Genomic DNA, 27,249 nt, shown 5'->3' with positions numbered 1-27,249 from the left:
AAAAAAAAAAAAAGAAGTCTCAGAAACTGTCACAGCCGAGGACTGAAATCTTAATAAAGTATGAAGTTTTGTTCATTAATTTTAGCAAATGTATGACATGAATGTAAAATGTTAACAACAGGAGAAACTGGTGCTGCATGCAGTGGCTTCTGCCTATAGTCTCAGCACTTTGTGGGGGGGGTCAACGTGGGTGGATCACTTGAGTCCAGGAGTTTGAGACCTGCCTGAGCAACATAACAAGACCTTGCCTCTACAAAAAAAAATGGAAAAATTTGCCCAGCGTGCCCCTGTAGTATCAGCTACTTGGGAGACTGAGGTGGAAGGACCGCGTGAGCTGAGATTGCAACACTGCACTCCAGCCTGAGTGACAGAGCAAGATCCTGTCTCAAAAAAAAAAAAAAAAAAAAAAGTGGGCCAGGAACAGTGGCTCACACCTGTAATTCCAGCACTTTGGGAGGCTGAGGTAGGCGAATCATGAGGTCAGGAGTTTGAGACCAGCCTGATCAACATGGTGAAACCCCGTCTCTACTAAAAATACAAAAATTATCCAGGTGTGGTGCTGTGTGCCTGTAGTCCCAGCTACTTAGGAGGGTGAGGCAGGAGAATCACTTGAACCCAGGAGGCAGAAGCCTGTAGTCCCAGCTACTTAGGAGGGTGAAGCAGGAGAATCACTTGAACCCAGGAGGCGGAGGCTGCAGTGAGCCAAGATCGCACCACTGCACTCCAGCGTGGGCAACAGAGCACGCTGTCTCAAAAAAAAAAAAAAAAAAAAAAAAAAAAACGAAAGAAACTGGATGTAGAGTATATGGGAACTCTATTAATCTTTGCAACTTTCCTGTAAATCTAAAACTTTTCTTAAAAAATGTTTACTTTTAAAAATAGATTAAAAAAAAAGTGGAGAAAAAATTTTAAATGAAAATATAAATGTATAATGACAGAATGGCTAACATATGATAAGTGAAATTAGAATTATAAATAAATAACATCCCTGTTATAAATCTATTTATATTTTAAAAACATTATGTGTACGCATTTATACACCAAAAAGGAAGACTATGCATCACAATGTTAACCTCTGGGTGGTAGAATTACTAGTCATTTTCACTACTATCTTCTTTATACCTTTCTGAATGATCTGATTTTCTATTACCACTAAGCACTGATTACTCTAACACTGAATCTCATTACTTCTATAACCAGGAACAAAGATAAGTTATTTTGAAAAACAAACAAACAAACAAAAAAACAGGTGCAGGGTTGACAGAGTACTCCTTGGCTTAAAAGAATATGCATTTATAAAACAGCCAAATTTTACTTTTTCACGGGGAAATATTTTTAAAGGCAGTACAGAAAAGTAGTTGAAAGCACAAGATTTAACCAGACTTAGATTAAAATCCTGGCTTCATCATTTACTTTCTGCATGATCTTGGGCAATTCCATTGTATCTCCTCTCAATTTCCTTTTTATTTTTTATTTTATTTTTTTGAGACTGAGTCTTACCCTGTCAACCAGGCTGGAGGGCAGTGGCATGATCATAGCCCGCTGTAACCTCAAACTCCTCGGCTCAAGCAATCCTTCCACTTCACTTTCCCAAGTAGCCATATGGGACTACAGGCACGTGCAACCACACCCAGCTCATTTTGTTTTTTGAAGAGATGGAGTCTTGCCATGTTAACTAGGCTAGTCTTGAACTCCTGGGCTCAAGTGATCCTCCTGCCTTAGCCTCTCAAAGCACTCTAATCACATGTGTGAGCCACCACACCTGGCCCATTTCTTCATTTTTTTAAATGTAATAAATAAGAAATTTTAAAATTAAAAAAAATTTTAATTAAAAAATAAAATGTAATACAACCAATCTATTGATTTCTGAAGGGCTCCTCCAACATCTATTTTACTTATAATATAATAACATTATATTAATAATAGGATATATTAATTCACTTATATTAATATATTAAGTGTAACTTATAGAAATATAATTATTAATGTTACTCATATATTACTTATATTACTTACATATCCTATTATATATATTACTATATTACTTATAGTAATATATTATCGGCCAGGTACAGTGGCTCATGCCTCTAATCCCAGCACTTTGGGAGGCTTAGGCAGGTGGACCACTTGAGGTCAAGAGTTTGAGACCAGCCTGACTAACATGGAGAGACCCCATTTCTACTAAAAATACAAAAGCTGCCAGGCATGGTGGTGCATGCCTGTAATCCCAGCTGCCCAGGAGGCTGAGGCAGGAGAAGAACTTGAACCTGGGAGACAGAGGTTGCGGTGAGTCAAGATCGCACCATTGCACTCCAGCCTGGGCAACGAGAGCAAAACTCCATCTCAAAAAAAATCGCAATAATATTACTTATATTATTCTATTAGTATATATGATATATTCTGTTATATTAGTATATTCCAGAAAATATATTTCATCACTTTAAATTTTATTAGAAAATTACGTAATAGCAATGGGCTAAATGTATTTTAAGAGCCTACTGAGGGTCCTTAATGGAAACTATTACCAGTTAATAGCATTAATAAATATCCAAGAAAAACTAAAACAGTGTCAGGAAAATCTCAGTTTCTCGAAAAACATAATAGAGACCAGTGAAAGACAAAAAACCAGTACCTTAGCTCATTCAACATCTCAGCAATGCCCCAGACATTTCTGCTAACAAGACATTCACTACGGAGATTACACATGCTGTTGTTCACATGCCCACAGGCCTACTGAGAATCTTCCAGAGAACATAAATGAAAGCCACTTTTCTAATCACCACCAGCTTAAACTAAGCTTTGGAATATTAATACACCAAGTCTCCCTTTCTATGGGAATACAGTTTTCCTATCTCTGAATATTACGTCAATACAAAATGTTACTGATCATAAAATATATGCTAACCTTACTTAAACCTTTTGATTATAAGCAAAATAAAACTTTTTAAAAAGAGACTTTAGATACAATATATATTTTGATCTTTATCAAAATCCTGGGCTCATAGTTCTACGCAAATACCGAAAATCTAAAATTACCCTAGTTACAATCCTTATAACACACAAAATCACAATCTAATAGACAAATTTAATCCTGTGATGAATATGTAATTTTTTTTTGAGAGAAAGTCTTGCTCTGTCACCCAGGCTGGAGTGCAGTGGAGCAATTTTGGTTCACTGCAACCTCTGCTTCCTGGGTTCAAGTGATTCTCCTGCCTCAGCCCCTGACATAGCTAGGACTACAGGCATGCACCACCATGCCCAGCTACTAATTTTTTTTTTTTTTTTAATAGAGATGGAGTTTCACCATGTTGGTCAGGATGGTCTCAATGTCTTGACCTCGCGATCCACCAGCATTGGCCTCCCAAAGTGCTGGGATTACAGGTGTAAGCCACTGCGCCCAGCCTTTTTTTTTTTTAACCAAGACAAACAACCTCTGTCAGAAGAATGAAATTTTTCAGGCAAAAAATTTACCCAACCTAATTTATCTGGTAATCTACAGGCCAGAGACCCATATTTTGAAGAGCTGATAATTTAGGAAGATAATAATCAAATCATTGTGTCATTTTTTTTCTACATTAGAAATGCAGATTGTTTAGTTTGGTTCTGTTAAAGGAAATTAATTTAAACAACACCTTTTAAAAGAGCAAAAAGGTTAACTTTGTCCAACTCTCCAAAACAGATATTATTCAGGAACTATACTCAGGTTGGTATTAAATATACATAACCCAGTGTTGGGATTATAACTATACAAAGACTTAGTGATAGTTTCTAACATACTCCAAAACTTCTGTATCCATGAATTTTACTCCAGCCTTCCTGAAAGCAGTCATTGTGAAGACCCACTCCAATCATGTTGGCAGGCTTCTTTCTGAATAGGTTTCAGAAGCCTGTGGTATATTTTGGTCAAATATGCTCAACTGTTGCAAATTTTGAGAACGGATTTATGGAAGAGATCAAAGTGACTGAAAAAGACATCTGGTAAACCAATCGGACTAAATAAACAACTTTTAACTAAAGAGAGTAGCAGTCACTGACTATAAGGTAATATGGTTTTGTTTTGTTTTTGAGACAGAATCTTACTCTGTTACTCAGGCTAGAGTGTAGTGGCACAATCTCAGCTCACTGCAAACTCCACCCACCAGGTTCATGAGAGTCTCCTGTCTCAGCCTCTGGAGTAGCTAGGATTACAGGCATCTGCAACCATGCCCAGCTAGTATTTGTGTATTTTTAGTAGAGACAGGGTTTCACCATTTCGGCCAGGCTAGTCTCGAACTCCTGACCTCAAGGGATCTGCCCACCTCGGCCTCCCAAAATGCTGGGATTACAGGCATGAGCCACCATGCCCAGCCAGACTCTCCCTACTAATCAGTTCCTGTAACAGCGGCTATACACATATATTTTAGCACTGGCCATGCTATATTGCAATCATTCACTTATTAATATTCCCTATTGAATTGTGAGCCTCCAGAGAAAAAGGACCATACCTTATTCATCTCTATAGTTCCAGAACACAGGCCAGACCTGGCACAACTATGTAAATTCCTCGTCAGTAGCCTAATGTGACTTTGCGGACCCTTAATATTCTTTTAGCTCTAAGATATCAAAACAACCACCCTCACAATTAAGCCACGCTCAACAGAAAGAACATTCAATACAATCATCCCCTCTTTGTAAGGCCGTTCTTGTATCTTAAACACCATGAATGTAATATATAGGAATTTTTAAGAACTGCACTCACATCAGTCTACCTTTAGCAGTTCACACACATTAAATGACAGGATAGCACCATATTCATAGAAGAATAAAAAAATATATATATGAGACAGTGTGAGTCAACAGCCTAACATATAGTTTTGTCAAAAACTTCATTTTTACTATGATACAACTACAGGGTCCAGAGGGGCAAGCACACAATTTATAAGCTTTCCCACACAAGAAACGAACAGGGTTGGTTGTTAATGGCATTCTAAGACTATTACAGTATTAATTACAAAATGACACAGGTTAACATTTAAGGAGACATCAACTCTCTCAAAAATAAAATGAATATTTACAAGATGAAGTCTCTGCTTTGTTAAACACTGAAGGTCCTAAAACTTAAAGGAGAATGTAAACTACAAATGACCCTCTACTAAAACTAGTTAACGGAAGTACTGATGCATTTGATTCTTTCCAGGGACCTTTTACCTAAAAAATGTTAAGGTTTGTGCTTTCAGATTTCAGTCCAGTTCTGGAAATTATTGATGAGTCCTTTTCTAGCACTTACCTTACTCTTCCTGCCCTCCCCCACCTCCACCCCAAACTTGCTTTGGGTGTTGTTTACTCTTTCAAGGGAGTGATATATGTTGCAACCTCTTGAACAAAAGGGCTGAAAGGGCAGCTGTATGACTGTCTTAAAAGTAGTATTAGTCTTCTAGAATACTAATCTAATTCTTAGAAGCAGAAAACGCAGTAAGCTCAATGTTCCAAGGAAAGTTAATAATAATTGATTCATCCTGGCTACTCAGGAAATACACAGTAAGGATGTGTGTTCTATATAAAGGCAGACAACAAATCCATTTAGTAATACCTATAAATTCCAAAAGAGCTCAAGGAGCAAGTACACAAGGATTAACAAGCACAGGAAGAAAACAACATAAACGTGGAGACAAAAAGGAACCAGAGCTAGATGAAACAGATAGGAGACCGAGGTGGTGAAGAGGAACGGAGCAGCACAGACCCGGCTGCGCAGAACGCGAAGTGGCTGAAGTGGCAAGTGTGCAGGTGGGAGGGCTGACAGCAGCCGAAGATGAGGTGGCGCTCGAGGAAGGAGGCACACCCAAGTCCAAAGAGGGAAGAGAGACTAGGCTGAGTCATGGGGGTGGGGGGGGGGGGCAAAACACAAGAAACAAAACAAGAAATTCTGGACCAAAGAGGAAAAATATAAAAGTGGGACCAAGTGACAAACAGGGCAGAAGGAAGCTAAAATAATGATGCAGAAGAGGCCCACAAGGGAAAGAAACAATATTTTTAAAATGATGTATGGAATTTTGCTTCACTAAATTAAAAATATGTTCCTTTGTTTATACTTCTCCCTGTTGGGTAAGGCTTCATTCACAAAAGCAAAAATTGTCCTCAATTTACAGAAGAGAAAATGGTTGACAAGGTTAACTGACTTAGCCATAACAGCTGAAAACAGTAACATGTACTTATACCAAGTGCTCTTCAGTCTAATCAACAAACTACTTACTAAAAATGTGTCCATTAGGCTGGGTGCAGAGGCTCACATCTGTAATACCAGCACTTTGGGAGGCCCAGGCGGGTGCGTCACTTGAGGCCAGGCGTGCAAGACCACCCTGGACAACATGGCAAACCCCACCTCTACCAAAAATACAAAAATTAGCTGGGCTTCATGGCCCATGCCTGTGATCCCAGCTATTCGGGAGGCTGAAGCATAAGAATTGCTTGAGCCCAGGAGGTAGAGATTGCAGTGAGCCAAGATCATATCATCACACTCCAGCCTGTGCAATAGAGTGAGACTCTGTCTCAAAAAAAGTGTCCATGCACATTAATGGCCTTAATGATGGACTGTTCATTTGTTCATTACAAAAACTTATTCCCCCCTCTCACTTTCTGCTTACTAGCATTCGAAGAAATCCCTGCTTCTTACTGCCTCCACCTCAAAAAAAAAACAAAAGAGGCCAGGCATGGTGGCTTACACCTGTAATCCCAACACTTAAGGTTGGGCATTCAAGACCAGCCTGGCCAACATGGTGAAACCTCGTGTCTACTAAAAACCACAAAAATTAGTGGGATGTGGTGGTGCACACCTGTTATCCCAGCTACTCGGAAGTCTGAGGCATGAGAATTACTTGTACCGGGTGTGCGACCCGCAGAGACCCTTCCCAAAGCAAATGAGAGCGAGGAGTTGTTAAGCCGAGTCCAGGTTTATTGGGGCTTGTGGGCAACTCGAGCGGGAGAGGGAAGAGCTGCACCGAATGGCTGAAGACATGGGTTTATATCGGGAAGGTGACGGAGTTTAGGCGGAGGTGTCAGCTGCTGGTTGGTGGAAGGGAGAGCAGAGGAGGGTTTTCTGCGTGCCAGAAGGGGATTGGTCACCTCTTGGCGGGCTTAGGTTTGAATTTTACTGGCTGTCTTGTTTCTAGGCGGACTACTGCAACTGCCAAGGGGTGGGGGATGGGGGTTGGCTTTAGGTTTGGCGGGTTAAGGCTGAGCAGTGATTGGCCGCCCTGCGCTACCAGGCAGAATAGGGTCTGCAGGCGGACTCCAGGAAGTGAGGGACAAAATGGAGGACTGTGGGTTTTTCTACCAAACACCGGGGAAGCAGAGGTTGCAGTGAGCCAAGATCGCATCATCGTACTCGTCTGGGCAACAGAACAACACTCTGTCTCAAAAATAATAAATAAAATAAAAGGGAAAGAAGAGGTAACAGACATCGATATTGCTAAAAAAGCAGCTTAATGCAAGTTTAACACATGGTTAAGAGACACTGTAAATTTTCTATACATTTCTACTACCCAAGTTTTTCTGGTCTCCCAGAAAACTGAAAACAGAACAGAACATACAGACTACCATTCATTTCCACCTAGAATATGAGAACAACAACAAAACGCTGAAAAAGAACAGACGGATAGTAAAGATTAATGCTGGAGAGAACGGAAACTGTTCTATTCTTGATCCTAGAAAATAACCTATGGTAGAATACAACTATGCCAAAGGTCTATTTCTGAAGATATAATTTTTAAACTGAAAAAATAAGGTCATCAGATCTTCAGTGCCAAAAATTATTCCAAAAAAAGCAGGCATATACAGAGGTTAGGAGTAGATAAAGAAAGATGAAATTAAAGTCATATGAGTATGAACAAGAAGCGCAAATCACTATGAAAAAGCAGTTCATCAACACGCCATATCCTGTAGGAATTAGTCAATGAAAGCCAGTTTCTGGGGACCGACATCCCAATGAACTGTTCCTATTTGTTCTCCCACTGCTGTTACGTCCGGTTTTTCTGTCCCTACCGAGTAAAACTCTGAGCCTAAGTAAATTACCAGCCATTGCAGTAGTGGAAATTAACTCAAATATTATACACAAAAACGGATGGGTTAACAAAGATAATGTAAGAAACAACTAAAGAAAGTTGGAGTCCTGTCACTCATATTTTCAGAACTTTCTTCTTCAGCTGTTCAAAAATCCTCGATGGAATTGAAGGTGCTTCTAGAATGTGCCTTTTCTTTGGTTTTTGACTATTCTTCCATGAATATCTTCATGAGTCATTTGGCCAGGCAGTCCACTCACAGGCATCTGACACATTATTATTTAGTCCTGGAAATGGTTGCTGCACCACAGGCTTTAGGAGACTTCCTGTGGGAATAAGCCTGATGCACTGGTCTCTGCTGCAGACATGCTGAAACTAGGATTATCTCTCACATTCAGAGATGGCATTGTTTCCAAGGAGATGCCTTAAAAAAAGAAAAGTTGAAAATCAACTAGATTAAAAAAAAAAAAAAACTAACAATGCAGTGCAAATTTTCATACAATATTATATTTTAGCTAAGACTGAAAAATCATTCTAATAAGAATTTTAATGTTTCACTTGAGTTTAAGTATACAATATTTTCAAAAAAATTAAAAAGGGCATCACAGGGTATACAATAAAAGTACTGCGAATAATTGACAAGCATGGTTTATATTCATCTGTAAAATGAACTACTGAATTGATGACTACTTAGTAAACTTCTTCCAGCCATAGGAAGAAGTATTATTATACTTCTTAATGTGAAACTGTATTATCTGGTGATTAAATCCTCATATCACTGAACTAAACCTAGGCAAGTCATTTGTTTGCCCAGGTTTTCTAAAATATAAAATACAGGGCTGGTTCTTCTTACTGGAAGAGGCACCAGAATCACTTAAGGATAGTTTAATACTAATGTCTGGGGCCTGCGGCAGCAGCTCTACCAATATGCATCTCCGGGGTTAAGTGAAGACATCTGTTACTTTCAGGCTAAGCCCTGGGTCATTCTGCTGTACATGCCCAGTTAAAGAACAGATCACTTCCAAAGCAGTCACAGAAAAAAAAATAGATCATGTTCAGAATCAAGCTCTCTGACACTAAAGTTCATAATATGGGGCCAGTAGAGATTTCATTAAATTATCCTAGCTTCGTCGGCTGAAAATAAATTAATCAATGTATCATTTTCTCTTTCCCTAAAAGCCTTCCATTTAGGGAAGAGCCTGAAATGAAGATTAGGGCTAACATGTCAATTGGATAAAAACTTCAAAATAGATTATTTAACTCAAGTTTTCCAAATTACTTCCTCAGATACTTAAACAGAACACAAGGTGTAGGTTAATATTCATTATTACAAGTTTTTTTTATGCAGGCTATCCCAAAATATGTGATGATGTTCTTATGGGAGCATAATGAAAGTAGTACGTGGTTTCATCACTGACTCAAATTCTGAAGCTACCCCCAAGATAAATGGCATGGCATCCTTCCCAGTGCAAACAATCTGTGCAATACAGAATACTGTACCTGCAGCATGTATGTGTGTCCTCCCTTGCTGCTAACCAGGCCTGCAGCCCATGCTTCATTCAAGGGCACTTCCTCCTGATTCCTGGACAGCTGGTGTGGTGATGTATATACTCCCCTATCTGTGGAGCCATTTAGATTCAGTGACTGTTGATGCCCGATGTCCCCAAAATCATACTGTCAGCTCCCAACAAAAAGGAGACATACTGGAGCTTTCAGAGAATACCACTGTTCTTCATCTTGCTGGAATTTGTAGGCCCTCATCTAATTCTAAACAGCTTCAAACTGACTTTAATCAACTACACAATTTTACATTTTTTTCCAACAGAAAAAAAATTACTTGGTTTGACGCAACCTCTTGACCCCAACAGTGTTCTCTATAGCTCAATACAACCTGAAAAATGGAACAAGAGTCTACATAAAGGCCGGGCACAACGGCTCACATCTGTAATCCCAGCACTTTAGGAGGCCAAGATGGGCAGATCACCTGGGTCGGGAGTTCAAGACCAGCCTGGCCAACATGGTCTCTATTAAAAATACAAAAATTAACTGTGTGTGGTGGTAGGCGCCTGTAATCACAACTACTCGGGAGGCTGAGGCAGGAGAATTGCTTGAACCAGGGAGACAGAGGCTGCAGTGAATCAAGATTGCGCCACGGCACTCCAGCCTGGGTAAGAGAGCCATACTCCATCTAAAAAAAAAAAAAAGATTCTACAAAAAGGCCAGGCACAGTGGCTCACTGACATACCCAGAACTTGGGAGGCTGAGGCAGGAAGAGGGTTGCTTGAGCCCAGGAGTTCAAGACCGGCCTGGGAAGTATAGTATGACCTTATCTCTACACAAAATTTAAAAATAGCTGAGCGCAGTGGTGCATGCCTAGTGCCAGCTACTCTAGAGGCTGAGGTGGGAGGATTGCTTGAGGCAGAGGCTGCAGTGAGATTGCATTACTGCACTCTAGCCTGGGCAAGAGTGAGATCCTGTCTCAAAAAAAAAAAAAAAAAATTCTACAAAAAGACAAAGCAAATGGACAGAAGCGTACAGGAAACCTTTAGTAATACCCACATTAAGGTAAATTACTACCACTAGGTCTTCAAACCTAGTACGTGTTTAAAAAAGGAAATGCTGTAAGATATCCAGTATCATTCAGTATTATTTTATTTGGCCTAAGTTTTTTTATACTAAATTAGTAAGAAGCAGTCATTGTCCTATGTCCTGGTGAATCACTGTCCTAGAATTCAACAACTATAAAGAATTATAATCCTCAGCTCTGAGATTCAAAATTCAGTTTCTCCGCCCCATCTTTAGTCATTTCAGTCTACAGATAGTGTCCCCTTAACCATTCCATTACCAGCGTCCTCTATATAGAACATCCAGCATTGCTTCTGCAGTCTCTTAGGCTACTTTGAAGTTTTTAAAAGAGCATCTCTTACAGCTGCTACAGTAGTGCTTAGATCTCTCTTCGAAGTATAAAGGAAATCTCCCCAGAGAAACCACACTGGGTCTGGAGCCAGACTGTCTACTTATGACTTCCAGTACGATCTTGAGCAAGAAAGGTAATTACTTTGCTGTGTCTCCATTTTTCCCTCTGAAAAATGAGAAAATAATTGTACCTACTTCAAAGGATTGTTGTACATTTTAAGCATGACATAAATATTAAGTCTTATTTAGTTCCAAATTCTAGTACTGTTTCACATGTGTACACTAGGTTTGCCTAACGAAAATATTACCTACCATTCTGAATATCTTTGATGTTTCCCCATGGTATGTAACATTCATTCAATAGGTAAATACAAACCTGCTCTGTATATATACATATATATTATACTGGATACCAAAGGAATTCTCAAAAATAGGACATCCCCTAACCTTGAAGAGCTTTTATTTTGGGCGAGGAAACAAAATACATGAAACACTCATATAAAGCTATAAAAAATAAACTGCCACAGTGTGGTATACACAGTTAATGTTCAAAGAGTCATTGTGGGCTGCAGGCTCTGCAGACAGTCAGGCTGGAAGGGCCCTCACCTAAAGGCAGGTGTCATCTTCACTACCGGAAAGAGGAAAGAGGATTCCCCAGGGAAGGTGCTCGTTCTGCAAAGGTTAACGTCGCACTCTCAGTATGCCAGGTTCTGTCCTAGGCCCCAGGGAAAAAACAATGAGCGAGACAGAAAAAGTCCCCACATTCAGGGCGCTGAAAGGGCACTCCATCTAGAGCCAAATTTTGAAGGATTGAGAGAGGACTGTCTTCCTGTCATAGGAAACCATTTAAATGCCTTATGAACAGGAGCCAATATTGTTATTATATCCACTATGGTTTTCCAAAAATGACAAAAAAATTTTGAATTTTTTCATGTACTGTAATATATTGTATTCTAAATCAGTTCCATCTTTAAAAAGCACATAAAAGAATAGTCTCCATATTTCTTCATACGAAGAAACACATAAGAGATTTATAAATGCATACAATGTTATTGGGATGGTTTTCGTAACAGAGGCCTGTGGAGGTGCAGTTTCTAAACTTTGCCCAAATGAAAACCTAATACGGCAGGCTTTGCTCCCCACCTACCCAGCCCCACTTTTTCCCCCTTCTTTACTTCATTTACCAGTGACTGCCCATAAATATCAAAGTTGGGAAAGTGCCTGAAGATGGATGTGGTGACAAGAATCAGTCACAAATTCACTCCAAAAGAAAAACATGTACGTCTTTTTTAAGATCCTTGTATGGATGACAAATCCCAAATCCTCCCCTCCCCAAAGAGAATGCCTTTAAGAAACCCTCTTGTAAATACTGACTAGCAAAGCATTCTTCATCTTTTCCTAGGTCCAAAGATGGACCACCAGAATCACCTGATAGCTAAGTTCCAGCATGCTTTTTTTTTTTTTTTTTTTGAGACGGAGTTTCGCTCTTGTTACCCAGGCTGGAGTACAATGGCGCGATCTCGGCTCACCGCAACCTCCGCCTCCTGGGTTCAGGCAATTCTCCTGCCTCAGCCTCCTGAGTAGCTGGGATTACAGGCACGCGCCACCACGCCCAGCTAGTTTTTTGTATTTTTGGTAGAGACGGGGTTTCACCATGTTGACCAGGATGGTCTCGATCTCTCGACCTCGTGATCCACCCGCCTCAGCCTCCCAAAGTGCTGGGATTACAGGCTTGAGCCACCGCGCCCCGCCTCCAGCATGCTTTTTTGATCACAAAGACACACCTCCAACTCTCCAGTCCTTTCAACACCCAACAAGATTCGAACTGTTAGACCCTACGCTCATCTCAGAATCATTGTTAGTTGGAACTGCTACACAGATCATTAAATTCTATCTCCAAAACAAACTTATTAAGGAAGCCAAAACTATTCAATTAAATCCAATCAAAAACTTATTAATGCACAAAGTACTGGACTCAAGAGTAAGCATATGTTCAACACATTTAAAGGCAAACTAAAAACAGGCACACAGCTCTTTCACAACTACCTACAATGTAAATAACATCCTTAACATTCAAATGCCCAGTAAAATTGTGCTAGACTCATCAACAAAGTAACAGCCAGCCCACTGTTTTTTATTTCTTTAGTTTGGTATTGGAAAACTAGCCTTGTTTCATGTTTGTTTACCCTTAATTAGGACTGTCACTTAGAAATTAAATATGGAAAGGGAGGCCATTAGGGCTTTCTCAATATTTACCTTTTTCCAATGTCCTAGCATAGCCTGTTCACTGGGTGACAATGTTATATAATGGAAACTTGGATAAGTAAGAGACACGGGGCTTTGGAAACTATTCGGCACCTAAATAAAGGGACTAATTGTAGTTCTATGAATTTGTAAAGCCATCTTCCAACTTGAAAAGCACATTAATTTACTCTATGGGTCATTTTATATTGCCCATACTCTTATTTTACAAAAGCAGAAACAAGCATTTAATGTACACGTTTGATGGGCGTGGTGGCTCATGCCTGAAATCCCAACAATTTGGGAGGCTGAGGCAGGAGGATCACCTAGGGTCAGGAATTCGATACCAGCCTGGCCAACATGGTGAAACCCCGTCTCTACTAAAAATACAAAAATTAGCTGGGCGTGTTGCCGGGCGTCTGTAATCCCAGCTACTTGGGAGGGTGAGGCAGGAGAATCACTTGAACCCGGGAGGCGGAGGTTGCAGTGAACCGAGATAGTGTCAGCGCACTCCAGCCTGGGCAACAAAAGCGAAACAAAACAATAATGTACACGTTTCACATTTGGACACACTGAAATCAAACTCACGTATTCAAATTTTTTGCGATTAAGTGACATAAAGCAAGCACACCATTTGGCACACAATCAGTACTCAACATTGCTTGTTATTTTCCTAATTTTCCAACTTTAGAATCAAACTAAACGCTATACAATTATATATATGATTATGTATATATAATATACATAAATATATATACTGTAAATTAAGCTAGTATGTTATTGCGTAATGGTCTTAATCTAGACAAAGGTGAGTTTAATTCTAACAGATGACCCACAAAGAACAGAAAACTTGTTAAGTGTTCAATGTCAGCGCTCATTTCTGCAGGGTTTCATGACTTATAAATTAACAGTCAGCTGGTCCTAGAGAACTTACTCAAATTGTATAGTTAATACTTGAAGCACGTGGACCAGTGGCCATTTATTTGCAAAGTGGCACCAACCACTGACATCTCATTTCCATACTGTTGCTGAAATCTACGCAAATTCATTACCTGTGTCAAGCCGGGAAACACTTCTGTCACGTCACTAGACAATTAAATAAAAATACCCAAAAGGCACTTACACTGACAATGCTATAGCATCCTGGCCACATCCAGTTTTTAAAACACTACGGTGTCAGCCACGCACCATTCAGGACGGGGAGAATGGAAAGCCAGTTTGGAAAACAGACGCTTTCTTAAGAGTACAAGTGAATATGAAAAGGGACTCTATGCCCTCAAGATCAAAAAAGAAATCCTCTGCGCTGCCCGGCTTCAACGCGCCTGGTGGGACAACGCACACGACCCCTCCCCCGCAGAGTCCCACCCCGCGCGCGCACAGCCGAGCGCGAGGCGCACTGCACTCGCAGGTAAAGCCGAGTCCCCGCCACTTCCGCCGGGTTTTCGCAAAGGCGCCGCACGGCACGCGACGGCCAGGTCCACGTGGGCCAGCAGGCGCGGGGTACGCGACCCGCCGCTACCGCGAGCCCCGCCGGCGCCCGCCCCCCACCCGCGGGAGCTTGTGAGTCCGGCCCGGGGGCTCGCGGGGGGGCGGCGCGCGCGACCCGAGCGGGGGTCGCGGCGGGGGAGGGGAAGCGAGCCCGGCTCCACTCACGCGCCCGGGGGCGGCACCGGTGCAGCCGCGGCGTCTCTCCGGCTCAAAAAACTGAAAAGGGGAAAGGTGGGGGGGGGGGAGGAAAAAAAAAAAAAAAAAAAAAAAAGACCTGGCTCTTCGTTTCATCCGGAAACCGACCGGCCGGCAGGAAATGACGAAGGCAGAGGGCGTCCAGGTCCGCTCGGTAACCGTTTCCCGCGCGCCCGGCCCCGACCCCGGGGGAAAGAGCCCCGGAGCCGAGCAGCACTGGCCGCGTGCCGCCTCCGGAGCCGGCAGCGTGAGTGGCCCCGCGTCCCCGCGCCTCCCGGTTCCCGACGGGGCCGCGTCACCCGGCCCCGCCCCGCTCCGCCCCGGACGCGGGGGGAAGGAGGTCGCTGCCCGCCCCCGATCCCGCGCGGTCCCCGACGCTCCGAGCACCTGCTTGTCCCCGGCGCGGAGCCCCTCAGCGTCGCGGGGAGCAGCCAGGCGCCCGCTTCCGGAAGCGCACACGGGCCAGTCGCGTCGACCCATCTGCCGGGGCGGCGGGGGCTCAGCGGGAGGGTTGAGGCTGAATCACGCGCAGCCTGCGGGCGGCAGAAACGTCCCAGAGCCTAGCCGCCCCGAGCCCGGGCCGCTTCCTGGGAGAAGATTGCATTTTCTCTCCTCTCCACTTGACTTTCTTCCGGCAGGAGCGTGTTTCTCAGCATCGGGGCATAAGCTGGAAGAGTTCAGGTTTGGGAGTCGCGTGTGTAACAGCTCCGCGCCTCCACGCCCTGGCCCGTGTGGCTTTGGGCAGGTTATATAACCACTGCCCTCAGCCCAGTTTCTTCTCCTGTGAAATGGAGCTTTAGTGCCGCCCAGCAGGGTTGTTGGGATAATTCAGTGACTCTGTTGACTGCCCAGCACATGTGAATTGCTTTCCTCGATGTTGGGTGAAGGCCTGTGAGCGTGTGCCCTTCTGCTTCAGGATCCCAAGCCTTTAGTGTTTCAGAGGGATGATAGAAGGAAGTCCCATTTATTGATGCAGGGGGTTTTGTTGTAAGGGACTCTGGGAACTAAGTGCTTCCAGTGTATTCGCAAAGTTCTAAGTGAGAGACAATGATTAACATTCAAGGCAGGATGACAAGCGGTGATCAATTTTAGAACCACCTAGACATGGCATCAGGATCCCAAAATCACGACACAGATTTTAAAGCTTTTGATACATTCACTTAGTCCCTAGAAAAAGTAGCTCTCAGCTGCGCATGGTGGCTCACGCCTGTAATCCCAGCACTTTGGGAGGCTGAGGCGGCTGATCGTCTGAGCTCAGGATCTCGAGACCAGCCTGGGCAGCATAGTGAGACGAACATAACCAACACCCTTCCCGTCTTAAAAAAAAAAAAAAATAGCCGGACCTGGTAGCATTCACCTGTATTCTCAACCACTTGGGAGGCTGAGACAAGAGAATTGCTTGATTCCGGGAGGTCGAGGCTGCAGTAAGCTGAGATCGAACCACTGCCCTCCAGCCTGGGTGACAGAGCAAGACCCTGTTTCTATGAAAGGAAAAAGGTCGTTCTCATCTTAAAAGTTTGTCAGCCTAAAACCAACCCCTAGTTGCCATGTATTGGTGACATTAGATACTGATGTTTACTTGGGACTTAATTCAGCCCATCCTAGCCTCTCCTTGCTAAAATAGTTTAAGCGTTACCTCACAGGAAAGTACGAAAAAAGGTGTTTTGCTTTAGATTCCCAAGGAAGGCTGTGGTGGTATGCAGTAAGCAGGCAGCAGGTGTGTATGTGTACACTTGGTTACACTGTGGCATGCCGGGGAGGAGGGGACGGGGTCGTAGTTCAGGCTGCATGTGGGCCATGGGTCTGTCCTGTGACTCAGGAACAGACCACTCCTTACTCCTGGCAGCCTTACCAAGTCATGCCATTGGTCATGATTGAGGACTGGGTGGTAAAGGCCTCCCCCCTGTAAATCTTTCACAACTACACTCCTAAAAATAACTCAAGTGCCTGTCCCTGAAAGCACGGAAGAGTGACCTCATGACATACCAATCATGTTGTATAAAGAGGTTGTATAATTCACGTTAAAATTTTACCATTCTGTGTCAGCAGTAATTAGAGATTTTTTCCTAAGTGTAATTAAAGGCCTGCATATTTGAGGCAGGAGGAAGTCACACTTTGGGTAGGAATATACCGTTTGCTGAGTGGCACATGAACAGAAACGTGTGAAAAATTACATCAAGAAATTAACCTGGTTCAGATCCCTTTTGTCACTAAAAAATAGGAAGCATTTTGTAATTTGTCAGATAAATGGCACCCGTGAAATGTTCTAGTGGCTAGTGCTGTATGGCTCCCTGTTTCTTGCCTAATTTGATAATAAGTCCCAATCCTGAAAGCTGCTTCCCTTGCTGCATAATTGTCCTGAGCCTTCTGGAGCATCTCAAATCAGACACATAAAGTCATCTTATTTTTGCCAAACCCGGTGGTGGTTGTTGCTATTTTACACTTTGGCACCAATGAAGTTTGAGATTCCATAAATTATAAAGACAGTTATAGTGTCTGGGCTTCCAAAAGTTTCCATGTCTAAAGTAGGCTGATTACTTACTATAAATCATAAAGTTACATTGAGAGGAACTCTAGAATTTAGTTTTGAGGAATAAGAATTGAAACTGTCAATATGCCAAATACCTCTAACTCCAAAAAAATCCACAGCCAGTCTTCAGTATCTAGGAATTGGATATAGTGTGGTGTTTAAATAATATTTAGATATTGCGTTCTACAAATTTTTACAATTTAAGTTCTGTCTTTATTGTTGCCTGGCTAATTTTCACAAGACCAGTCTTTATATTCAACAGACACCAATAGTTACTTCAGTGAAATCACTCCTGCCCTCAGTGGGAAGAGTTTAAGTTAAATGGCTGTTCATGATACTCACTTTATTCTAAAGGAGTCCAGTGTGTCCCTAAACATCTGACAAAGACAAGTTGTCAGAAAGGCAGAAACACGCCACATGGCTTAGGAATAGACCTCTCCTGAAATTTTATTCTTTTTATAGATAGGCAAAACTAGAAGAAAGAACCCTGCCCCCAATACATACATATTAACTACCTGGCCAAATCTACACTAATGAACACTGTGGAGGCTTACAGCTTGGACTCCTGCAGGCCATTTTAGTAGAAGAATTTTTGCAATCCCTTTATTGTAGTAGGCAGCATAGAAAAAAATCGCCAAAGAACTTTTTAGACTTTTTTTCTTGGTTCTCAGAAACTACAGTGCAGTTATCACCGGTATTTGTCCATTTTTCTCTTGTATATAGAGTGTCTTTTCATTACGTATTATGTCATTTTACTTAGACTTACCTTTTATGTCCCAACACACAATAGGAACTTTCTCTTTAAGGAAAAATTCACTTGGCTTCTCAAACACAAATAAGAAGTCATTACTTTTACTTGCTGTTTGATGCACTTGCTGTGACCACTAACTTTCTGTGGGAATGTCCAGAGAATGCTTTTCCTAGGGTAGATGTCACAGCTGTGTCAATAACAAAATGTGTCTTTTCATCCCGTAGCTGCTTTCAACCAAATTTGGCCAGGAGGCCAAAACTAGATAAAGCTCCAAACGTTTTCCAGTGTGGGAGGCATGGGGGGTGAGAGAGCCGTGTTCTGGCTGTCACATTTTTGCTAGGCTGCTATGCAACACTGTTCTAGTAGCACAGCCAGGTGTTGAGCCTCTGTGTTTTGTTTGTTTGTTTTGAGATGGAGTCTCGCTCTGTTGCCCAGGCTGCAGTGCAGTGGCACAATCTCGGCTCACTGTAACCTCCACCTCTCAGTTTCAGTTCTGCCTTAGCTGCCAAGTAGCTGGGATTATAGGCACCCACCATCATGCCCAGCTAATTTTTGTATTTTTAGTAGAGATAGGGTTTCACCAAGTTAGCCAGACTGGTCTTGAACTCCTGACCTCAGGTGATCCGCCTGCCTCAGCCTCCTAGAGTTTTGGGATTATAGGTGTGTGCCACTATGCCTGACCAAGTCTCTATTTTAAAGTATTCTGTTGCTTTCCTCTGGGTGTAACACTTTGGAAACTGCAATAACATTTCAAGCTCTGTCCTTTTCATAATATTATTTTATATCCCAAATTTTAAGCATTCTATAGGAGCTATCAAAGTCAAACATAAGGGGAAATGCATAATGTGCCCTAATTATGTAGCCCTCTGATTGTTAAACTTTTTCTTTTTTTCTTTTTTGAAACAGAGTCTTCCTCTGTCGCCAGGCTGGAGTGCAGTGGTGCAATCTTGGCTCACTGCAATCTCTGCCTCCTGAGTTTAAGCGATTCTCCTGCCTCAGCCTCCTGAGAAACTGAGATTACAGGCTCGAGCCACCACACCCAGTTAATGTTTGCATTTTTATTAGAGACAGATCTTCACCACGTTGGCCAGGATGGTCTCGATCTCCTGACCACTTGATTCACCCGCCCTGCACTCCGAAAGTGCTGGGATTATAGGCGTGAGCCACCATGCCCAGCCTTAAACTTTTTCTTAAAGGGCCAGATTTTAAATATTTTAGGTTTTGTGGACTGTGAAACAAAATCGATATTGTGTAGGTGCAGTTGTTCCTTGGTATTTGGGAGATTGGTGCCAGGACCCCCTCAGATAATCAAAATCTGTGGATGCCCAAGTCCTGATATAAAATGGCGTAGTATTTGCATGTAACCTAAGCACATCCTCTGTATACTCTAAATCATCTCTAAGCATTTATAATACCTAATACAATGTAAATGTTATGTAAATAGCTGGTATAATGTACTTTTAAAATTTTGTATTTTTTTTTTCCAAATACTTTCCATCCACAGTTGGTTGATTATTTGGATGCAGAACCCTCAGATATAGAGGGCCAACTGCACCATTTAAATGTGCCATTTAGGAATGTAAATCCCATTCTTGGCTCATGGGCCACACACAAACAGGTGGTGGACTGGATTTGGCCAGCAGGCCATATGTTTGCCAGCCCTTCCCCAAACAGTGTTACCATCATTAATTAAAATAAACCTTGCTTTCTTTTCTCTCTTACAGCCCCATGGCTGGGGGTTATGGAGTGATGGGTGACGATGGTTCTATTGATTATACTGTTCACGAAGCCTGGAATGAAGCCACCAACGTTTACTTGATAGTTATCCTTGTTAGCTTCGGTCTCTTCATGTATGCCAAAAGGTAAATTTTTGTTTCTCAGGGTAGATAAAAACTCTGCATTTACAAGTTTTGCAAGTTTAAGAAATAAGAAATGAATGCATAAAAATAATTTCATCAGGCCAGGCAAGGTGGCTCACGCCTGTAATCCCAGCATTTTGGGAGGCTGAGGCAGGCAGATCATGAGGTCAGGAGATTAAGAACTTCCTGGCCAACATGGTGAAACCCCGTCTCTACGAAAAATACAAAAATTAGCTGGACGTGGTGGCGTATGCCTGTAATCCCAGCTACTCAGGAGGCTGAGGCAGAAGAATTGCTTGAACCAGGGAGTTGGAGGTTGCAGTGAGCCTAGACTGCGCCACTGCACTCCAGCCTGGCAACAGAACGAGACTCCATCTGAAAAAAAAAAAAAAATTACCATTTTTGTTCTAGTGCTGAAAGACATGGTCCACTGTGGTCTCAAGCATTGGTGGCCAAAGTTTGACTCTGAAAACCTCATTGCTGGCAGGGCATGGTGGCTCACACCTGTATTCCCATCATTTTGAGAGGCCAAGGCAGGTGAATCACCTGAGGTCAGGAGTTCAGGACCAGCTGGGTCAACATGGTGAAACCCTATCTCTACTAAAAATACAATTAGCTGGGCGTGATGGCATGAGCCTGTGACTCTAGCTACTCGGGAGGCGGAGGCAGGAGAATTGCTTGAACCTGGGAGGAGGATGGAGTGAGCTGAGATTGTGCCACTGCACTCCAGCCTGGGCGACAAAGTTTAAGACTCCGTTTCAAAAAAAAAAAACAAAAAAAACAACCCATTGCTTTACGAAATGGAGACTTAAGTACCGCTCTCAGCCCCCAGGCCAGCTGCTCTAAACCCTCAATTTTGTAATTTCTAATATAGCCCAATTTTATCATCTAGCCTGGGATGATAGATAACATTGTCACCCTACGTTGAGCACATTTTTTTGGCTTACGTCCCTGAATGCAGAAGCACTGACTCCTGTGTCTTAGCAAGTCTCCCTTCAGCCAGTATAAGCTTTTCCTTGTTTTTTTGTGCATGACTCTATCATAGCACTTATTAAACAGTGTTAGTCTTACCTGATGACTTGTCCATTCCACGACATGTCTTTTTTGTCTTTTACCTTTGGGTCCTTGGTGTGCCACATAGTGTAAATCTTCAATAAATATTATTTCCTGCCTTAATTCCAGATGTTGTAGCTTAATTTAACTGCTTTTCCACACTCCCTGGCTCCTTTCCCAGAAGTACAGTAAAAAGGGGGTGGTACGGGGAGGCTTTAAAGAGGAAGAGCAGTGTTAGATTGGATTGGTTCTGCAGATACTTGCTTACAGGTATCCTCTCCCAAGGTAAAAAGGCATTAGAGAGTTCAAGGTAATTAGTAATCCAGAAATAATTTAAGTTTGGTCTGAGGAATTGTTCAGAGCCCGCACTTGCGCCCAGATCTCAGCTGAACCCTCCTGGAGCTGCTGGCCTGTGGGCTCCTGAACTCGGGCTGGTGAGAAGAGACTCCCTGACCATCACTGATCACCAGGCTGGTGACCACTTTCCTCTAAAAACAGCCACTGCCACCTTCCCACATTTCTTTTAAAAGCGGAGGCATGCTGTTCTTAATTTTAAAAAGACGTCTCCACTAAGGCCATGCTATTGTATTTAAGAAATATGTTTATTCATTACTTTCCAAAATTAAGTTGTGTTCACATTCAGTTTATTCCCTTGGGCAGTAATTTAGCTTTATCTGGATGACATGAGAGGGAGGAAAAATCAGCTGTTTTCTTGTTTCTGATTTTCTCTTAGGATATTTGGCTTTTGGGGGATTGAGGAGAATCACAGTTGGAGGAACTTCATTTTGTTGTGTTAAATGGATGTGTTCAGCTACTTACTTTTCTCACTTATAGCCTCATACTTTTTAGCGAAAGAAAAAATACTTTGAGCCAAGGAAGCAGCTCCCAAAGACAAAATGGAAAGTAAAATGGGCTTGTTGTCATTTAAGTCCTTTCACCAGAACTTCTGGTGACCAGGATCATGAGCATATTACAACATGACATTAATACAAATATCTCTTCTGCATGGATTTTGCGTTTTAGGAACAAAAGGAGAATTATGAGGATATTCAGCGTGCCACCTACAGAAGAAACTTTGTCGGAGCCCAACTTCTATGACACGATAAGCAAGATTCGTTTAAGACAACAACTGGAAATGTATTCCATTTGTAAGTATATTCTGTACTGAAAGATATGCATATGCATGTGGAATTGAGTTCATTTAGCAAAAGGTTACTATTAAAAATTGTAAGTAATGAAACTCAATAGCCAGGTGCTGTGGCAGGTGCCTGTAATCCCAACTACTCAGGAGGCTGAGTCAGGAGAATTGCTTGAACCTGGGCAGCAGAGGTAGCAGTGAGCCAGGATCACGCCACTGCACTTCAGCCTGGGTGACAGAGTGTGACTCTGTCTCAAAAAAAAAAAAAAAAAAAGAAAATTTAGTACTATTTTCAGATACTTAATATGTTTTTCAGATATCCTTTGTTCCTTTTGTATTTTACACCATTTCATTTGTTACTGGCTCAAAATAAGACATATAACTTAATTCAACATGGCAGCATTATTCACAATAGCCAAAAGGTGGAAATCACTCTCATGTCCTCAACAGATGAATGAATAAACAAAGTATGGTGCATACCATAGAATGTTATTCAGCCCCTAAAAGGAAGGACATTCTGACATGCTGCTACACGTGGAAGAACCTTGAAGACAGTATACTAAGTGAAATAAGCCAATCGCAACAGGACAAATGTTGGGTTATTTCACTTATGTGAGGCAAATCATAGAGACTCGAAGTAGAATGGTGGTTGCCAGGGGTTACAGAAGAGGGGAATAGGGAGTTTATTTCATCCAGCTCTGTGGATGGATGATAGTGATGGTCACAGCAACATGAATGTGTGTAATGCCACTGAACTCTACACTTACAAATGGTTAAAATGGTAAAGTTTATGTTATGTATATTTTACCACATTAAAAAACATCCTTTTAAAAAAAATAAGTATTGTTAAAAAAAAAAAAAAAATTCAGAGCCTGGGGCCAGGCGTGGTGGCTCACACCTGCAATCCTAGGACTTTGGGAGGCCGTGGCAGGCAGATCACTTGAGGTCAGGAGTTCAAGACCAGCCTGGCCAACATGGTGAAACCCCGTCTCTACTAAAAATACAAAACTTAGCCAGGGGTGGTGGCACATGCCTGTAATCCCAGCTACTCGGGAGGCTGAGGCAGGAGAATTGCTGGAGCCCAGGAGACAGGTTGCAGTGAGCCAAGATTGCACCATTGCACTCCAGCCTGGGGGACAAGAGCGAAACTTCATCTTACAAATACATACATACATAGATACATACATACGTACATAAATACATACATACATACATACAGAGCCCGGAGCTCTGAAAAATTATAAGAACTAAGTTTTTGTTGATACCTATGCAAAACAAGTTATCTGCTGTTAGTAATATGCTCAGTAACACAGCAGATACAATTATAAACCCACAGTTTTGGTTTTTTGTTTTTGATGGAAAGATAGAAAACTAATTACTTAGCTGGGCACAGTGGCTTACACCTGTAATCGCAGCACTTTAAGAAGCTGAGGTGAGAGGATCACTTGAGGCCAGGAGTTCAAGACCAGCCTAGGCAACGTGGCAAGACCTTATCTTTGCAAAAAAGATAAAATATTAGCTGGATGTGGTGGTGTCTGTCTGTGGTCCCAGCTACTTGAGAATTGAGGTGGGTGGATTGCTTGAGCCCAAGAGGTTGAGGCTGCAGTGAGCTGTGATGGCCCCACTGCACTGCACCCCTGGACATCGGAGTGAGATTCTGTCTCTAAAACAAACAAACATAAACGAATTCTTTATTGAAACTATGACTTTACTGTAATTTAATGATGTTAGGTAGTAATCATTTTGCAGTTTTATTAATGTTGCCTCTTTTTCTTATTGTTGTTTTTGTGAATAGCAAGGAAGTACGACTGTCAGCAGCCACAAAACCAGGCTGACAGTGTGCAGCTCTCATTGGAATGAAACCTCAGAAAATGAGCAACATAAGTAATTGTTGCAAGCTCCTAATTCTTTCTACTAAATCATGAACAGCTTTAAAAACAACTTCTGTCTGCATAAAATTATTTTACTTGTGACTTTTTCCCAACTGTTTTGTCCTTTTTGCTTTTTTAAATTGCGTCTCCAAGTCATTGTTAGGTAAATACAAATGGCTCAGAAGGCCTTGACACAGGAAGCCTGCACATATCAAGGATCTATGTAACCAGTGATGATGACTTTACCTTGCAAAGACCTCTGATTCCTTCAGGATACAATCAGAAATAAAAACACATCTTGGGAAGCGGGAATCCTGGAGTTTATGCCACTGTGATTAGAACGTTTTGCAATGTTAAAAAATAAAAATGCAGCCATTGGAATAACTTCCTCTTTGATTATATTCTGCGATAAGTGTGATATCAATAACAGATTAATTTGTTGTGATTAGAACATTTTGCAATATTAAAAAATAAAAATGCAGCCATTGGAATAACTTCCTCTTTGATTATATTCTGTGGTGTGATATTAATAACAGATTAATTTGTTATTGTTGTTAACAGTTGTTTGTGTGTGTGTGTGTGTTTTTTTTTTTCTGAGACTGAATCTCTCATTGTCACCCAGGCTGGAGTGCAGTGGCACAATCTCAGCTCGCTGCAGCTTCCGCCTCCTGGGTTTAAGTGATTCTTTTGCCTCAGCCTCCTGAAGATGCTGTTGACAGCTTTTTAATTGATAATCTTTGCTTCTTCAGAACTTGTAGACTGTCCTTTCTACATCATGATGCATATTCCTGTGATAATTTTACAAGCTTTCTGTAACTAGATTTTTTCCTTATTAATTATGCTGTGAGAACTTTCATTTCCACCAGGTAGCTCTATTTTAGGCCATACTGGGGCCCTGCTGTTGAATGAATGGATGCCTCTGTATTGGTGTTAGCAACTCTGCGGTAGTAGTGCTACCACTGGCGAGGCGTTATTACTACCACTAGTGAATGTTGCTGTCTGGTTACTTCTGCATTTTTAGCACGCTAAACTTTCCCAAAGCCTCATATCTTTTCCCATTCTGTTTTTCCCTAATTTTTCATATTTATTTAAATAAAAGCTGACTGGGTAGTGGTGGGGAAGTTTAATTGTCCATGTAACTCACAGAATCTGTTTTTGAACTAGAGCTATTTTCAATTATAAGAGTTAGTTGGCCGGGTGCAGTGGCTCACACCTGTAATCCCAGCTACTTGGGAAGCTGAGGCAGGAGAATTACTTAAACCCGAGAGGCGGAGGTTGCAGTGAGCCGAGATCGTTCCGCTACACTCCAGCTTAGGCAACAGAGCAAGACTTCATCTCACACACACACAAAAAAAAGTTAATGACTTCAAGTATTATCTCTTTTTCCCTTTGTTATTGTAAAATGAAATATATATTTGAAATAAAAATTAAGGTTTAGACCAAATCAAATCATTCAGGGAAATGGCATTTACTTTAAAAAATGTGTTCAAAAACATTTTTGAACAAATATGTTGTACAAAAATATATTGTACAAGGTGAATTGACCAAATAGAATAATTCTTTTTAACTCACAAAGGAGTTTGAGTATACTGCCTATATGTAGAATTTAAATCTGACTAAAGGATTATAAACAGCTGTAATTATGGGCTGGAGTAGCAGAGCAGCAAGGGGACAGTCTTCTAAACTTTCCTTTGCCTAGAATTACTGTATATTTCCATGAACAGTGAATTTAATCAGCAGCTGGAGTGGTTTCCTTGTCACTGACATGAGGCACAATCTGGACAAATTACACAAACTGGCTATCAGATTTATACAATTAATGTACATAAATATAAGCCACACAATGAAATGAATTGATTTATTTGTGTCCACTAGATAGAGATGGTCATAACTACAAATTCTAGTAGATTGTTTGGTGAGTATCAAACCCTGGCAAATGAGAGGATAAATTCCTCTCTGATTTTTCCTTAAAGCAAACTGATGGGAATTGCACACACCCCACTGGCAGGAACAACAGGAAGCCGGCTTTGAAGTGTTCCTTGCTTCAACAGCTGAACTGGGGAGAGCGCAAGCTCTGGAGCCACACTTCAAAGCTGCGCTGCCTGGCTGTCCTGCTTCTACCCACATCCACCTGAGACTCAACGGAACTGTTTTCTTTGGAAGAAAAATGGAACGACTAATAAGCTAGTAATTAACCCTTGTATTCTTTTTCTGGTTTCATCTTCCCGTTTTGATGTGTAAGATACTCGGTAGTAAGCACTGGTCAGCCTGCCCTGGTGCACAGCTTGAGTGTGTTAAGTAACTGGCTGTTTAGCTGATGCCAGGCAGCTGCGCAAAGGGGAGAAGGCCGCCTCCAAGGGCACAGATGTTTGCTGTTGACCTCACGCTGTGTCTGGTTGAGTTATTCATGATTCATCGGAAAATGACATGCAAGGTTTATGGTAAAACTGCTGTAACATCAGAAGTATTTTAAGTATTCACTAGAAATCAGATAAAATAGTAATAAAACATAGTTTCAAATGTTAAGATGATATAAGAATAAATTTAACCTAGAAAAGAAAGGGAGAAGGAACAAAAGAACATTGTATAGAGGCAAGTCATTCATTCAGGGGTTGGTTCTGGAGTGTTTCTCCTTTGCTTGCTGTATGTGATTCTCTTCCATAGGCTATTCTCATAGCTGAGTAGGTGCCAGAAAACCAGTGGAAATAGGACACCGAACAACCTCCAACATGTTCAAGATAGTGAGGACCAGAGGGTGGGGGCAGGAGCTCAGTGAGTGTATTTCCCGTGTGGCTCCCTAATGAAGCCAGCGCCAAACGTAGACAAAGATATAAAGCTGGGAAAATGTCCTACCTCTCTTTTTTACATCCCTCTTTATCCCATACGTCTGTGTGAGTGAGACAGGTCTTGAAGAAAGATTTAAGAGTGGGAATGAGGAACTCGGAACTAAGGTGGTGAACCCTATACACTCCCATAGCAGAAATGCAAGCCTTCTTTGACCTCTAACCCTAAATAAGTGGCATTCAGCATTGGACCTTATATCAGTGAAACCTCTACCCTTTTAATTTATTTGTTTGAGTCGGAGTCTCACTCTGTCGCCCAGGCTGGAGTGCATGGGCATAATCTCGGTTCACTGCAAGCTCTGCCTCCTGGGTTCAAGCGATTTTTCTGCCT

The 27,249-nt window shown here is 41.8% G+C and overlaps 2 protein-coding genes across 7 annotated transcripts in view; one reads left to right on the top strand and one right to left on the bottom strand.

The window, feature by feature from the left end:
- Window positions 1-15,344, bottom strand: part of SLC20A2 (solute carrier family 20 member 2) — a 120,783-nt gene extending 105,439 nt beyond the window's left edge. The window contains exon 1 of one of the 3 annotated variants that reach the window (XM_039463344.2): window positions 15,261-15,344. The gene's annotated coding sequence lies outside the window, so the exon portion shown is untranslated. Of the gene's footprint in view, window positions 1-14,313; window positions 14,403-14,843; window positions 14,932-15,260 lie in introns of those variants that run through there. The other 2 variants (XM_039463345.2, XM_039463346.2) reach the window with 2 other exon arrangements.
- Window positions 14,549-24,569, top strand: SMIM19 (small integral membrane protein 19). Of its 4 annotated transcripts, none has more exons than XM_003942382.4 (4): window positions 14,549-14,598; window positions 19,879-20,016; window positions 22,090-22,214; window positions 24,000-24,569. In XM_003942382.4, the coding sequence occupies exons 2-4, from the start codon at window positions 19,883-19,885 to the stop codon at window positions 24,062-24,064; spliced, it is 324 nt and encodes a 107-aa protein (XP_003942431.1). In that variant the 5' UTR covers window positions 14,549-14,598; window positions 19,879-19,882; the 3' UTR covers window positions 24,065-24,569. The 4 variants fall into 4 exon arrangements, with proteins under 4 accessions (XP_003942431.1, XP_039319284.1, XP_039319282.1 ...); XM_039463350.2 differs by lacking the exon at window positions 14,549-14,598 and adding an exon at window positions 14,696-14,750; XM_039463348.2 differs by lacking the exon at window positions 14,549-14,598 and adding an exon at window positions 15,036-15,120.
- Window positions 24,570-27,249: the final 2,680 nt, after the last annotated feature.

This window comes from Saimiri boliviensis, chromosome 13 (assembly GCF_048565385.1).
Source record: "Saimiri boliviensis isolate mSaiBol1 chromosome 13, mSaiBol1.pri, whole genome shotgun sequence".
Taxonomy (NCBI): domain Eukaryota; kingdom Metazoa; phylum Chordata; class Mammalia; order Primates; family Cebidae; genus Saimiri; species Saimiri boliviensis.
The sequence above is the reverse complement of the archived record's forward strand: the minus strand, read 5'-3'. Positions and strand labels throughout refer to the sequence as shown.

Coding starts and splice junctions, on each gene's coding strand:
- SMIM19 (XM_003942382.4), top strand. CDS start 19,883: ATGGCTGGGGGTTATGGAGTGATGGGTGACGATGGTTCTATTGATTAT. Junction 20,017..22,089: donor CTCTTCATGTATGCCAAAAG/GTAAATTTTTGT, acceptor TTTGCGTTTTAG/GAACAAAAGGAGAATTATGA. Junction 22,215..23,999: donor ACTGGAAATGTATTCCATTT/GTAAGTATATTC, acceptor TTTTGTGAATAG/CAAGGAAGTACGACTGTCAG.